The sequence below is a fragment of the Cinclus cinclus genome, chromosome 14 (assembly GCF_963662255.1).
Source record: "Cinclus cinclus chromosome 14, bCinCin1.1, whole genome shotgun sequence".
NCBI classification, from domain to species: domain Eukaryota; kingdom Metazoa; phylum Chordata; class Aves; order Passeriformes; family Cinclidae; genus Cinclus; species Cinclus cinclus.
The window spans coordinates 1,003,796-1,018,605 of NC_085059.1; the positions used below are offsets into that span (position 1 = coordinate 1,003,796).

Here is a 14,810-nt window from a genome sequence, read left to right on the forward strand (position 1 = left end):
AACCAGTTCCCTTTGTAACAGCCAGCAGAGATGACCAACGAAAGCAATCCCCAGTTGCCAGGGGAGCTGCACAGTTTATTTGACATTTACTTGTTACCTGGAAGCTTGGAAGAAAAATTCCCACATGTTCACTGAGGATTTTGTGGCCATGTGTTTGCTGTGGCCTCTTGGTGTATTGACTATGCCCTTGGTCACTAAACAGTGTTTAAGACTACATTTTTCTGTTAAAATTATACCCTTTGCTGCTCAGAGAAATGTAAATGCACAACTTTATTATAATTTCTTCCCAGAACTGGTAATCTCTGATGAAAGCTCCTGCCCTATAACAGCAGAATTGCCATTGTGTTAACTGACACACTGAGCAGTGAAGAAATGCTGTGGTTATATTCAGCTATGGGCACTGGTGTCCCCTTTTTCTTGCCCAGGACTACTCACAAATTTCCATTTCACTGCCTTCCAGTCTTTATTTATGTATCTATTTATTGTCTTTACAGTCATCCTGTGCAAAATATGGACTGTGCATCAGGGATGCTCATGAGAGTCTTCTCAGCTAAGTTCATAAAATTTCATACTTTAACTGAAGTCTAATTTGTAAAATTAGCTTCTTTCTACAAGTTTTTTAAACAAGCTGGACCAATCTTCATTCTTTTCAATCAAAATTGTTGTCTAACATTGCTGTGAGTGGGTAAATGATTCTCTTTCTGGTCCTGCATCCTCATGTTATAGTGAGGAGCCCTTGAGAGCACCTAGAAACATCTGAGTGCCATTTCAGAGAATGGGTTAGAAGAATAAAGCCTTGTTGGAAATTCAGATGTAGGACCAATATTAGAGTATATTGTGTTTTGGAAAAAACCCCATCCTTTCTCCAGTGGGATGTCCTGCATTCATAGTACTTGAATATTCAGGTATTGAACTTGCTCTGTGTGGGAAAAGTTATTTCCTGGTGCTCTGCTTGTCCCATGGCACAGCACCAGAGCTCTGCCTCTGGCTGAGGAGGCAAAGTGTCCTCTGGTCTGTGGGGAGCTACTGCAGGCAGGATCTAACCCAAGCAGAAAACTCGTGAAGTTTGGGATGGCAGACTGAGGCCCTAAATGCCATGTGTGATGAGAGAGGTGCTGGGTCTGAAAAAAGGTGTGTGTCTGGAGCAGCACTTCCAGCAGGGAGCTGGAGATCAGAGTGGAGCAGAACACAGCTCAGAGCTGCCACTGTGGCACCTGGCACCTGCTCCAAGGCCAGCATGAGCCCGAGGAGTCTTGGGCCAGCAGCCAAACTTGGTTCCACTCCTAGAAAAGTCACCGAAACCCCTTTGAAGTGCAATGACCTCATGTTGCATGCAAGGGCTTATCCCAGGTACAATCAATGGAGCACAGAATTACAACACTTCTATGAGGCTGGGAAGGGGAGCCTAACACTAAGAGAGGCTGAAATTATGATCCTGCCATCTGTGGGCAGGATCTCTCTTGGCTTCCGAGTCTGACTGCTCTGGGAACTACCTACACATTTTATTATTTCATCAATCCCTTCCTGTGGTGCCATTCTCAATATCAGCTAATTGCCATCCCATACTGATAGGAGAGGAGCTAGAATTTATCTAGGACTTCAAGACCTGAGTTGTCACCAGGGTCTTTTATGTGGTAAGTGATAGAACATGCTGGAAAATTATATTAGCCAGGAAAAAGGGCAGGAGCCACTGCATATTGGCTATGTTACACATCACTCTGTGATGGCTCTGACTGTGCAGCATTTCTTTTCCCTGCCTCTTTCCTTTGAAATATTTTTTTCTAAGCCACAAAAGTTTGTCTTTCTTTTCTTTGTTGCAGACAAGCAGAGCAAATACAGAAACAATCTCCAGACATGTTCTGCAGATATTTTCCCTTCTTCGGTCTGTGTCTTTTCCTTCCAACACAAAGGTAAGTGGAGTGTTTGTTTTGTTTTAAAGGGAATATTTGAATAGTGTTTCACATAAATAATGTGGATAAAAAGAAAACTGTGCTTCCCATTATCCAGCCCATCCAAAGGAGGCAGCCTGCAGTCAGGGATGTGGTAAAGGAGAGAGCAATCTACATTGGTCCCTAAACCACAGTACGTCCATTAACAGTGCAACCCCTGATTTCCTCTTCAGAACCAGCACAGGTTGTAGTTTTTTTACCAGAAATGCCTCCCACAAGGCTCCCAGCTCTGTTGTCACCATCCTTGCACCTACAAGTACCAAATTTGTTGAAGTATTTACATCTATACTGTGCAAAATCTGGTTCTGCTGTAAGGTCCTGTTTAGTGTAAATCCTTCAGCTCCAAGGCTCTATTAGCCCATCTGTGAAGGAAACAGAAAAAAAACCCTTGGTGAGAGCTGTGAGTAATTCCATGGCTGCTTCCTGCCCAGAGCAGGGTCCTGGCACTGGGAGCAGCAAAGGCTCTGCCTCCCTCCCAAACCCTAAGCAGAAACAAACTCCTGAGCCTTCACTGGGTCACATTTTCTCAGGTGAGGATGTGCCACCCTGCCCCATCACACTCCCCTTTCCCAGTCCAAACCCTGTCCCTCTCACCGCCTGTGTGAGGGTGCAGATCTGTCAACATCACAGCACAGCTCCTGCCTTCAATGGCCAGTCACAAAATGGAAATTCTGGTGTTGTAATTTAGAGTTGGACCCTCAGTTGGACCAGTTGGACCCCTTTAGCTGGAGCAGCCCTGCCCACAGGGCTGAGGGGGTGTCTGTGGACAGCCCTCCACCTTTCCCCTGCACTGTTACTGCTGACAGCAGCTCTGGGAGCTGACACTCACATGCTATCAGGATGAAATTTATTTAGGGGACAAGAGATTAGAGAGGAGGAGCTGTTGGGCTGAAAGATTTGTCTCAGGCTGTCATAAATGGGAGGAAAAAAGGATATTCCTAATATGGACTGTACAAGAAGGAGTGGGAAGGGGATATTGGGGTTTATTCTTCAGGCTTGCAATCTACTTACCTTGCTTGTTTTTTTCTGTGATATTTTAAGAACATTCTTAAGATACTGTGTGTCTAACCTGCAACTATCAGCCAGGCAATTTGCCATTTGCCCACCTATGAAGGTTCTAATTATTCAGCCAAGACAGCATTGTGAGCAAATGCTTGTGATTTCAATTATCTACTTGGTTTAAATAACTATTTTATAGAGTTTGTTTGTTTATTTATTTGTTTGAGCATAAGCTCGCAGCAGCTGCAGCTGCAGACCAGATGTGCTCAGCCCAGCATGTATGTAACAGTTTGTGTTTGGGTCCCCAGGAGCAGTCTGGGCCACGGATCCAGCCTGCACAGCAGGGACACAACATCCCTTCCTGGCTTTGAAAACCTCACCACGGGGTACAACAAATACCTCCGGCCCTACTTTGGTGGTATGTTGGCTCCACACGAGAAAGCATCTAAAATCAGTCTGTAAGGCTCTTGAGGAGGGGAGAGCAGGCTTTAAGTTTGCTTTAGGATGCTGCAGTTTCAAAGGTTGTCTTTCTTTGAAATTAGTTGGTGTCCCAGGCTGCTCTCCTTTCTGTGCATCCACCCACTCTTGTCTTGAATAGTTGCTGCACATATGTGTGGGGCTTGGGAATATGTCCAGCTGTGAGGTGAAGAGCAGGGAATTTAAAAACTAACATATCTATGAAAGACCTGACTAAATAACTAAGTTCTGCTCTAACTCTACAAGCTTTTGTTTAGAGCCTGACACTTGTGATTTTTCTACTTTACTTTTGGTCATGTACAGCTATTATAGCTGTTTATGCAGCTATAGAGGAAAAAAGCAATTCTTCTTCCCAAGAATATAGACTTTTGACACATGCTTTCACCTCCCACTGAGACACAAACCCGTTTCAAACCCTGGGGAGATTCTAGGGAGTCAGAAGCAGGCAGGAATTTAGGAATTTATCGGAGCCTGTTGAGCAATTTGGGTGTCAGGTCTCCCACCTTCAAGGTGAGTGCTGTCATCACACCAAGGAAAGGGTTTCTCAAAATGGCGTTCACAACATGAAAAGTATCATTGAAAGTTTAAGAAACAGCAATGACCATTTTTTATTTCTATTAATTTTGGGTTTTAATTTTGGGTATTAATTTTTTAATTTTGGGTGCCTGAACCATTAATGAAACCCTGCTTGACAGAAAAATTTTCCATCAACTTTCACAAAGCCATGGATACTTCACACTGTAGGCTGCTACTAGCAGCCCTGATCTGCTTCCTTTTTTTGGCCATGATAAGAAATGTCTGAGACAATGCAGAACTTACCATCTTGTTATGCCTAGAATTGTCCCTGTGCCTGTGTCCCCCTATCCCTATCCCTAGCCCTAGCCCCATCCCCATCCCCATCCCCATCCCCATCCCCATCCCCATCCCCATCCCCATCCCTATCCCTATCCCTATCCCTATCCCTATCCCTATCCCTATCCCTATCCCTATCCCTATCCCCATCCCCATCCCCATCCCCATCCCCATCCCCATCCCCATCCCCATCCCCATCCCTATCCCTATCCCTATCCCTATCCCTATCCCTATCCCTATCCCTATCCCTATCCCTATCCCTATCCCCATCCCCATCCCCATCCCCATCCCCATCCCCATCCCTATCCCTATCCCTATCCCCATCCCCAGCCCTATCCCTATCCCTATCCCTATCCCTATCCCTATCCCTATCCCTATCCCTATCCCCATCCCCAGCCCTATCCCTATCCCTATCCCTATCCCTATCCCTATCCCTATCCCTATCCCTATCCCTATCCCTATCCCTATCCCTATCCCTATCCCTATCCCTATCCCTATCCCTATCCCTATCCCTATCCCTATCCCTATCCCTATCCCTATCCCTATCCCTATCCCTATCCCTATCCCTATCCCTATCCCTATCCCTATCCCCATCCCTAGCCCTAGCCCTAGCCCTGCCCGGTCGGTGCTGCCCTCTCGCGGTGCCCCCCGGGTCTCTCCCTCTCCCTCTCCCTCTCCCTCTCCCTCTCCCTCTCCCTCTCCCTCTCCCTCTCCCTCTCCCTCTCCCTCTCCCTCTCCCTCTCCCTCTCCCTCTCCCTCTCCCTCTCCCTCTCCCTCTCCCTTGTGAGTCTCTCCCAGCTGGACCTGGAGCTGGACTGGGACAGAGGTGCTGCTGCTCTGCATACCAGGAGTGCCTTTCAGGAATTAGGGATTCGGGGAATCAGGGAATCAGGACTCATGTCTCCTCTGGCCAGGAGCAGGGGCTGCCCTGGGCCCCCCGATCTGTGGGAAGTGCTCTGTGCTCAGGTTCCTGGCCTGGACACCCTGTGCCTGCTGTGGGCTGGCATCAAGGGACAAAGTGGCCCTGGCTGCGTGTCCAATGGCAAATGCCACTGAAATGCTGCTGGTCTGAACTCCTGAGCTTCACAGCCCCCACTGCTGGGCGTTTACTCCTGCTGCTGTCACCAAACACTGACCTCCAGCTTCCTAACAGTGATGAGTACATTTTGGATCATGTCATTTGTGATCCTGATGCTCTGGAACTGTGTCTGACCCTCTTGGCCTCTGCAGTTTTAGTGACAGCGAGTGAGGCTGAGGACAGTGCCCACCTGCACTGCCTCCTGAGTGTCTTTGCTGTGCCCTTCACACTTCCCTTCTCTCTGCTGAAGCATTTCTTTCCCTCTGCAGGAGAACCTGTACAAATTGCAATGAGTCTGGACATTGCAAGTATTTCTAGTGTATCTGAGAGTGACATGGTAAGTGAAATAACTTTTATTTTGCAATATAAGATTGGGATATGCCTGAGAGACTTCACATGCATTCCTGTGTCCAGCACAAAAATGGTCATTTTGAAACTGTTTTATTCTCTTATTGACCACTTTCAGCAGTGGAATGGAAACAGAGCTCATTTATGGCTGCAGACTGTGTAGAAGCCATAGTAATGTGGGCTTGCAAGTAAATAGAAGTGGTTCCAAAAGCCCTACTGGTCAAAAACTCAGCAGCTTCTGGAAATCAGACCCTGTGGAAATACAAAAAATCAATCCTGTGTGGCATCCTTTGTAAGGAAGGAAGTTGCATAGTCCAGCAGTGCCTGAGGTGTCCAGAAGACTCAGCACCAGCTTCAGAGCTCAGTGGGTGCTGCTTATTCTTTTCTGCTGGGGCACAATGAGAATGCTCCAGCTGATTTGTCAGGCCAAACTCAGGTTAATCTCAGTGTTCTTAGATTCAAAACTCCTATTAAAATAGAAAGCACAAGTTCTCTTTTTTTACTTGTTTGGGTTTTTTAAAGACATCCCTGACATAACAGGTTGGGTTCATTTGCCTTTTTTCTCCAAAGTGCCAATGCCTCTTTGATAACCTGATTTATAGTACGTGTGGAATTTCCCAGCTCTAGCTAATGACTGAAGTGTGTGCTTCCCATCTGTTCTCTTACCTGTAAAATGGGCACAAAAACATCAGTCACAATAACTGCTCGGTAAGTACAGTAAGTATAATCTTTAGTCCTCAAACTCCACACCTCAGAGTGGAAGTGTATTAGAAATATTACACAGTGAATATAACAGTGATGAAAGTGAAGCTTGGAGCTTGGCTCTGGCAGGTTGAACAAGGATGTGTTCTGTCCCTTGTCACACAAGCGGGGTGCCCCAGCTGTGCCCTGCAGGTGCCTGGACACACATCCAGGCTCTGGATCCAGGCTCTGCTGTGTCTCCCAGGATTACACAGCCACCATCTCCCTGCGGCAGCGCTGGACAGACCCTCGCCTGGTCTTCCATGGCAACAGGAGCTTCACGCTGGATGCTCGCCTGCTGGAGCTGCTCTGGGTGCCAGACACCTACATCGTGGAGTCCAAAAGGTCCTTCCTGCACGACGTCACCATGGGCAACCGCCTGGTCAGGCTGTTCTCTAATGGCACCGTCTTGTATGCCTTAAGGTACAGAGCCTCTGGCTTTGCTGCTGCTGGCTCAGAACAGATTTCCAGGTTACCCTGCACAGAAGCAGGGACCAGCTGCCACTGGTCATGACTTTGGGGTCAACAAGCCAGCGGTGACCATTCTCTGATGATGCATTTCCCCCTGTTCTGGCCTCTGGAAATGCCAGTCAGGGATCAGGATCTCCCATCAGAGATGCTGTGTCCTGAGGCTGCTCAGAAAACTCATGAGTTTAGGAAAACTGAGGAAAAGCCCAGTCAGATGGGGGCAGGGGAGGAGTGGAAGGAGGACATTACAACAGAGAAAATTTAACTGATTGTGGGAAACCATTTGTTTATCCATTGCCATATAGTGATGACTTCTGTTTTTTTTTTACCAAGAAGTGTATTTGTCCATGGAGTGCACAGCATCTGAGTTAGCAATTCCTACAGTGCTCCTTACCCAGCTACCTCAGCTGCACAGTAAAACTCGCCTGCCTCCACGTCAGAGCAAGCCAAAGGACTTGTGCAGTTAGTCACTGTGTCACAAGTGGTGACTCCTTAAGATATGAAAATTGTAGCAATGGGGGGGGGCGGGGGGAAAAGTGAATCTACACTCTATATCTCAGCAGATCAAAGCAGAATTCCTCCTTGGGCTATGTTTTCATTGGGGTGGCTGCAGAGAGTGCTTGTTCTTGAGGGTTCTCAGTTAATTCATACCATCAGTCCAAATAATCTAACTGGCAGAGCAGAGCTTTGTGATCCAGTTTGATTTGTAAAACATGCTTTTATTGCAATTTTCAGAGTTCTTTCTGTTCCTACAGAATCACTACTACTGTTGCCTGTAACATGGACCTGTCAAAATACCCTATGGACACACAAACATGCCAACTGCAGCTAGAAAGCTGTAAGTATAACATGCTAGAAAACTCTAAATTTGTTTATTCATAAGTAACTGTATATTGAATATTAGGATTAAGCACAGTTTTCTGGAATATATTTTCATTCATGCAAGTTCTAATGTCCAAAAGAAAGCAATTTCTGCATCATCATTATTCAAATATTCGTGTTGTAATCCACAGTCCAGAGAATTCCTGTCCCTGTGCAATTTATGCAAAAAAGTGGTAATAAAGAATATTTTATTAAAGTGTAGATAATTCAATCTTGCACAGAAAGGATGAAGTAATATTGGATGGTTTTCAAAATTTAGATCCTTTTGAACACACAGCTTCTTCTAAACTAACTTGTGGGGTAAGTGCATGTGATAGAGTACCACAAAGAACAATTCTCACATCTTTAGGTACCTACTAGCCCTTGCACCCCCAAATCCCCACTTGTAAAAGGACATTGGGAAGGGTAGTTCTCACTAGAATTGGAGTTGAAGATGGCTCTCAAACTCATGAGCTCAAACTGGGGCCAAAGACAGGTTTGTGGTACCTGCCCCCCGCCAATAGGCAGGGGTTCAGAGGGTGGGACCCTCGTCAACAGAGGAGTCTCAGACTGGGAAGTCTCAAGAAGAGGAATTATCAGTGAGTTCTGCTCTCAGCTTAAAAGCTCCCCTGTGGCAATGATGGCTGAGAAAGGCTCCAGGGCAGCGTGGGCCACTGCAGGGTTGTTACTCCAAGGCTCAGCCAGCTGCTCTGGCCCTGTGATGAGCTGTGCCAGCTCCTGCTGCGTGGGACTAAACCCAACTTCCACCATCTCAGCACCAGAAGGACCAGATCTTTAACTTCTGGGCTTGCAACATGAAGCACCTAGGGAAGCACATATTATTTTCACATTAAAATCATATTAGTTCACCATGGTTAACTTTATTACAAAGAGTAGCTTCTGAAATAATAACAATTGGCCTCTTCTGCTAAAGCAGAGCATGTTTAGGCCTGGTTTAAAACTGATTGGGTCCTACATCATGCTCAATTGCTGTATAATTCCAATGAAATTACATACATATTGCCCACTGGAGATTTCATTAGGATAAGTGCCCAGAAATAATGCTATTTAAATATATGCCAGATGAATTAACAACAATCTATCACTTATTATAAAATTTTCCTGAGTAACCACAATTTATAAAACCACTTAAGAACTTTGAAAAGTCACATGCTTAGGATTCTACTCAGGGATTCATGCTCTGGACACCTAATTTAGGAGTTCATCATTCCCAAGCTCTGGTAATTTGTGTCTAATAAGAAAACACAATTAGATGTAAATAGAGCTACAACTGCATCTGATTCCTTCTGCTGGGACAAATGGGTTATTATCAGAATCACAGTGTCCCTACTCATGGCCTCAAAGAAGGGCTCTTAATAAAAGAATTAAATCAGTGAAACTGATGGACTTGTTTCCTAAATTAAGTCAATTTTTGGAAGGGAATGGCAAGCTGGCAACTCAGTACAATGTTTATCCTGCAGACTGAGATATCCCTCAGTCTAACCCCAGGTCATGTCATCACTTCCATGCCTGGAGGCACAGACTCAGATGGCATTATGGAGTACTGCTGCTTTGAGGCAGGAATTTGGTGTTACCTAAATGTTGTGTGTATTTATTTGTCTTCAGAAACTTAATGCCTTTGAGGATAGGAGGAATGATGCATAGAAAAGGTTGTTTTTATGAGGTTTTCTGGACAATGTGTACCAAGTCAGAGGAGCCTGGTTCATAACCACATAGCAGTCTCAGCTGTAAGCTCCTGACTAACTGAAAATGCCATTTCTGATGTTTTGAAGCACATGAAAGGCTGAGTGAAATGTGCTTTTCCTGGGTGGTAAGGGGCTCAGTAGGATCTGAATTCTCTTTTTTAACCACTGTGTTTCTCCTGCTCTCCTTTCAGACTGAACAGAGAGACTGTGTTTGAGGGATAACCATGGCAGAACTAATATCCCATTGTATGTAATCAAGCTGTGTATGACAGCAGTGAATTATCTTTGAAAACATAAATACCCTCTGGAAAGAACTACAGTAGGTTCTCAGCAGCCTCGCACGTTGTGTATCATTCCCAGAGGTGTGTGCTCCTGTACACACCTGGAGCAGCAGACCAAGGGCAGTGGAGGAAGCACAGCCCACGTCCCTCCTGCTCAGACACAGCTCAGGGGCCTCAGTGCAGTCTGCAGGGCTGGGGTCAGGTCATGGTCCCTGCAGGAGACAGGGCAGGGCACGGCAGGGCAGGGTGGGGCAGGGCACAACAGGGCTCTCCCTGGTCACAGCTGGGCATAGCTGGGCACAGCTGAGCTCTCCCTGGTCACACTGGTCACATCTGGGCTCTCCCTGGTCACACTGGTCACACAGTCTGTGTTCTCCTCAGGGGGCTATGATGAGAGCGATGTCACCTTCACCTGGCTCCGGGGGAACGACTCTGTGCACGGCTTGGAGAGGCTGCAGCTGTCCCAGTACAGGGTGGAGCGTTACCATACCCTGGTCTCCAGGTCCCAGCAGGAGACAGGTAAACTTGCAAGAGGAAAAAGCAGGGAAAGCTCTTGGGTATTTCCCATTCTATCACCTCTCCTCCTGTGGGCCAGGATCTTTTGACTTCGTCCGGAATCACTAAAGCCTTTAGCAGATCTTAATCTCACAAAAAGAGATTAACAGAAAGGTGGTGATATCCTATTAGTTGCAGTCAGGATATTCTGTAAGATGGAAATCCATGGAAAGATGGAGGTGTAAAATATACTGCATCCTTTTGATGGATTTTTAACTTTTTTTTGTTCTCCTTGTTTTCCTCCACATATACCTGAAGAAACTCTATCCCTTCTACCCAGGTGTGCAGTCTATCGGTATTGTCGAGAGCAATGTTTACAGTAACTAGGAGTACAATTAATTTTTTAAATATACATTTGTTTGTAAAATACAATTCTATCATGATGGAATAACATATTTTTGTAGATCAGAATTCAATGCCTTTTGCATTATCAGTGTAAGATACTCTTTTCTCCAATTGCAGGTGCTATGAAAGGGGGCACAACTTCCTTAGAATGACAAGGTTTTAAAAATAACAATGTTTTGTTGTTTTGTTGCATACACAGCCCATGAACAACATGGACTTTGTTTCTACACTTCAAAGGGAATTGTTGTTTATAGAGCAGAACTACCTCCTGAAAACACTAGTGATACAGTCTCAGAACCCTTATGTCAGTATTTACAACAAATTGGTTTTTAAAAGATGACTGAGTTTTTTTAAGCACAGAAAGATAAAATTATCAAAGATCACAAATCACTAATGAAAACGGGAGCCTGATTCTCTGTGATGATAAGGCACAGGGATGCTTTGGGATGTGAGCCAGAGCCTGCTGACATCAAGAGACAAATGTTTTGTTGTTTTTCAGCCATCGGGTAAGGCTGAACCAGGCAGTGCTTTCAGAGCAAGTATTGGGAAAGGTGTGCTGTGCTGAGTGTGAGAGAACAGGTGAGAGCATCAGCCCTGCTCTGCTCAGACCTGAGGCCCTGCTGACACATTCCTGCTGTGCTCAGGGGCAGGAGCCCCTCTGCAGGGTGTGTGCTGTGCTGCTGGTACTGTTCAGGCGGTGTTGTTCAGGTGATGCTGTTCAGGTGGTGCTGTTCAGGTGGTGCTATTCAGGTGGTTCTGTTCAGGTGGTGCTGTTCAGGTGGTGCTGTTCAGATGGTTCTGTTCAGGTGGTGTTGTTCAGGTAGTTCTGTGCAGGTGCCTCCTTGCCTGTCAATGCTGTGTGTGTCCTCCTGTCTCAGGTGTGTTACCTGCAAAAGCTCTGCTAGGCTTCCCCAGCTGAAGGGCTGGTGCTGGGCTGTCCCAGTTTTACTTCAGGTGTCCTTGGGAATCTCACATTCACCAAGTCTCTTCCTTTCATGAACAGGCAGATACCCACGACTGATATTACAGTTTGAACTGAGACGAAATGTCCTTTACTTCATTTTGGAGACCTATGTGCCCTCCACTCTGCTTGTCATGTTGTCCTGGGTTTCTTTCTGGATCACCCTGGACTCAGTGCCTGCAAGAACCTGCATTGGTGAGTCCTTGCCTGAAGAATAGAGAAGATTTCAGCAGTCAGAAGAGCCTTTGAAGGCTGGGTGGATGGTACTTTTCCTGAGCTACCTGCTCAGGGATGAACGGTCTGCTCACCTGCTGCTCTTTCAGGCAGAGCTGGGCTGGTGAGGAGCAGATGCTGTGGCAGGGACACGTGCCCACCTGCAGGGCTGTATGTGGCTGAGGGTCCAGGAGACCCACTGCAGAGAGCAGAGGACAGGGCACACGATCTTTGTGGAGTGCTTTGGAGGGAGCAGGATGGGGGGGTCTTTTAATTGAGAAAGAAGAGAGCCAGCTGCCTGTTGGAGCCAAGCTGCCAAAGGCAGGGAGAGCTGTGTGAAACTACTGAATGCTACAAAAGCATTTCAGTTGCTGTGATGGATGATTTGGGTTTGGTAAGAAGTGATGTGCTTTATCTGGCCAGCAATAGAGAGCAATGACATGAGCAGGAAGATAGGCCAAGACTTCTCCAAAGTGTCCACAAGAAAAGATCTCTCTATTTTCCAAGGAGTTACAACAGTGCTTTCTATGACAACTCTGATGATCGGCTCACGAAGTTCCCTTTCAAAAACCAACTGTTTCATTAAGGCCATTGATGTGTATCTTGGCATCTGCTTCAGTTTCATCTTTGGTGCCCTTGTGGAATATGCAGTGGCTCACTACAGCTCATCACAGAAGTGTGCAGCTAAAGTACAAAAAGAGGTAAGGTCCAAGGTACCTTAATGAGTGGTCTTGGACTGACAGCAATTAGTTCTCCATTAACTGAACAAGACAAATGGTCTTCCTGCTATGGATACATCATTAATGCTTCTCCTAATTGGCACTAAATCTAAACCTTTTTTGTGTAACAAACATGTGAATAGTACAGGGGTGCTGTGTCTCTGTCAGATTTCTGAGCAACAGCCTTACCTGGCAGTCCTGTTGGGTTCACAGCACCATATCCAGAAAGACACTTGGGCCTAGCACTGACTGGGTCCACACCCCTGAGGTGAGCTCATGTGAGCAGGAAGCACTTCTGCTCCTTTCAAATGCACCAGAGAAAAGCCAGTAGAACACAGCTCTTCACTCTTCTAGCAAACACCTCCAATAAGGGAGGTCCTTCCTTCTACCTGAGGAAAGCTGTATCCTTCTTCCTTCCAAACATCTTCCCTTTTGTGCTTCCAAATATCTGTCCCACAGTATTCTGTGGGGATTGTGAGATTGAGTTGTTCAAGGGCTCTGCTTTTGTGTGAGAAATTAAATAATCAGGTATGGCTGCAGTGTAGTGGTCATCAAGAGCCCAAATCCTGTTGGGAAAAGGAGGTTTCCCACCTCAATACTGAGTTCCCAGCCATTTAGTTATCATATAGACAGGAAGAGATGGATATCCTGTAGGAGGTGGATGTTGGATTACCCACAGTGGGACTTGCTCAAGGATCTTGCTCTATAAAGATCTCTAGAGATACCGTGGTCGAAACAGGCATCTCTGGGACCTCAGGCCCTCCTAGCACTAGGCAGCAGCTGGAAGGTGTGTTTGAGGGTTGGGATGACCAAATATAAAGCTGTGCTCTTACGTCTTTGTCCTTATGGTCTCCTTCCTCTGCAGAAGACAAACCCTAAAACTGTCCACACTTGTTTCCTAGGGGCCTGCAAATGAACTGACTGAAGAAATGGAAGAGGTTAACATCACCAACATCCTCAACAATTCTATCACCAGCTATAAACAGAAAATTAGCTTCACAAGCATTGAGATTTCCAGTGATAATGTTAACTGCAGTGACTTGACCATGAAAAGTCATGAGAAAATCAAATGTGTCTTGAGAAACAAAATGCACAGGATTATTGGTTATTTCACAATTCAGAACCCTGGCAATGTGGACCACTACTCCAAATTGCTTTTCCCTTTGTTTTTCATGGTGATCAATGTGTTTTATTGGGCTTATTATCTATATTTTTAATAGAAAATAGTTGCTTCATTCTTCCACTTCAGCAGGAGAGGAATTATGCCAGTGGGCATCTAGGTATATAACTTCAGTGAATTCAATGTGGATAAAAAGCTTCCTTGTGTTTCCTGAGGTACCCAGCAGAAGTATGTGAGGTGTGCCTGCATTAGCAGCATTGACTCTGGCAGCAGTTGTTCAGCTCAGTGGCTGTGCTGGGCTCTCCTGCTCCTACCTGTATTTCATTCCACACCTCACCTGGCTGGAGATGGGTGTGCAGGACTGTACTGGCAGCTACAGAGCACTACAGGTGACAGAATTATTTTGGTGGCTTGGAGCAGGTTGGAACCTTCCAGCTGAGATGCCCCAGAGGGTGTACAGGATCATGCCTGTTATTTTTTCTTTACCAGAGAGAACAGAGGGACAGTGACTGCTGCCTCAATAGCTGCTCTGTTGCAGTGAGAGCCCGGAGGCAGCAGCAGGAGATCAGTGCAGTGCAGCACAGGGGGATGCTCCCGTGCATGGTGCTGCTTTGTCCCGGGTGCTGCAGTGCCAGGACAGTGATTTGGTGTTGCAGTAGTGCCTCACTGCTTTTAACATCTCTCATCCACAGAGGAAACCCTCACCTGCTGAAGTTCTCCATGCCCAAGACAGATGGAGGGTTGTTGCTTGTAGAGCTGCATTTTCTCAGAGATTTGGGAATATGGAATAGAAGTAGCAAAATAAATTTTTAACCCATCTCTTATTCTCTCCCTGCTGTAGTGCTGTTCAACAGTTTCTACCACTTTCCATGTCTTCATCAAAGTTTGTATTTGTGCTGGAGACTGTTTCCTTCAGCCTTCACAGCTACAAGCAGCTCTCTCTTCTTGCCAGCCACAGGCACAAGTGGCCCATTTGTTATCCCCTCCGTTTTGTGGCTGCGCAGCTGTGGCAAGTCAGCGGTGCTGCTGGGTGAAAAACATGTGTGGGTTGGGGTAGGCTAGTCTAAATCACCCTGTCACTCTCTGTTTCAGGCTGAAACACTGTTATTTTTTGAGAAAAATCATATTCTACGTGGG

General features: G+C 46.1%; 1 protein-coding gene across 1 annotated transcript; it reads left to right on the top strand.

The window, feature by feature from the left end:
• The first annotated feature begins 1,854 nt into the window (after nt 1-1,854).
• On the top strand, nt 1,855-13,770 carry GABRP (gamma-aminobutyric acid type A receptor subunit pi). Its single transcript, XM_062502192.1, is given in 9 exon segments — nt 1,855-1,925; nt 3,263-3,366; nt 5,625-5,692; nt 6,650-6,867; nt 7,668-7,750; nt 10,142-10,279; nt 11,664-11,816; nt 12,342-12,535; nt 13,456-13,770. Coding segments are annotated over 9 exon segments (1,344 nt in total).
• The last annotated feature ends 1,040 nt before the right edge of the window (nt 13,771-14,810 follow it).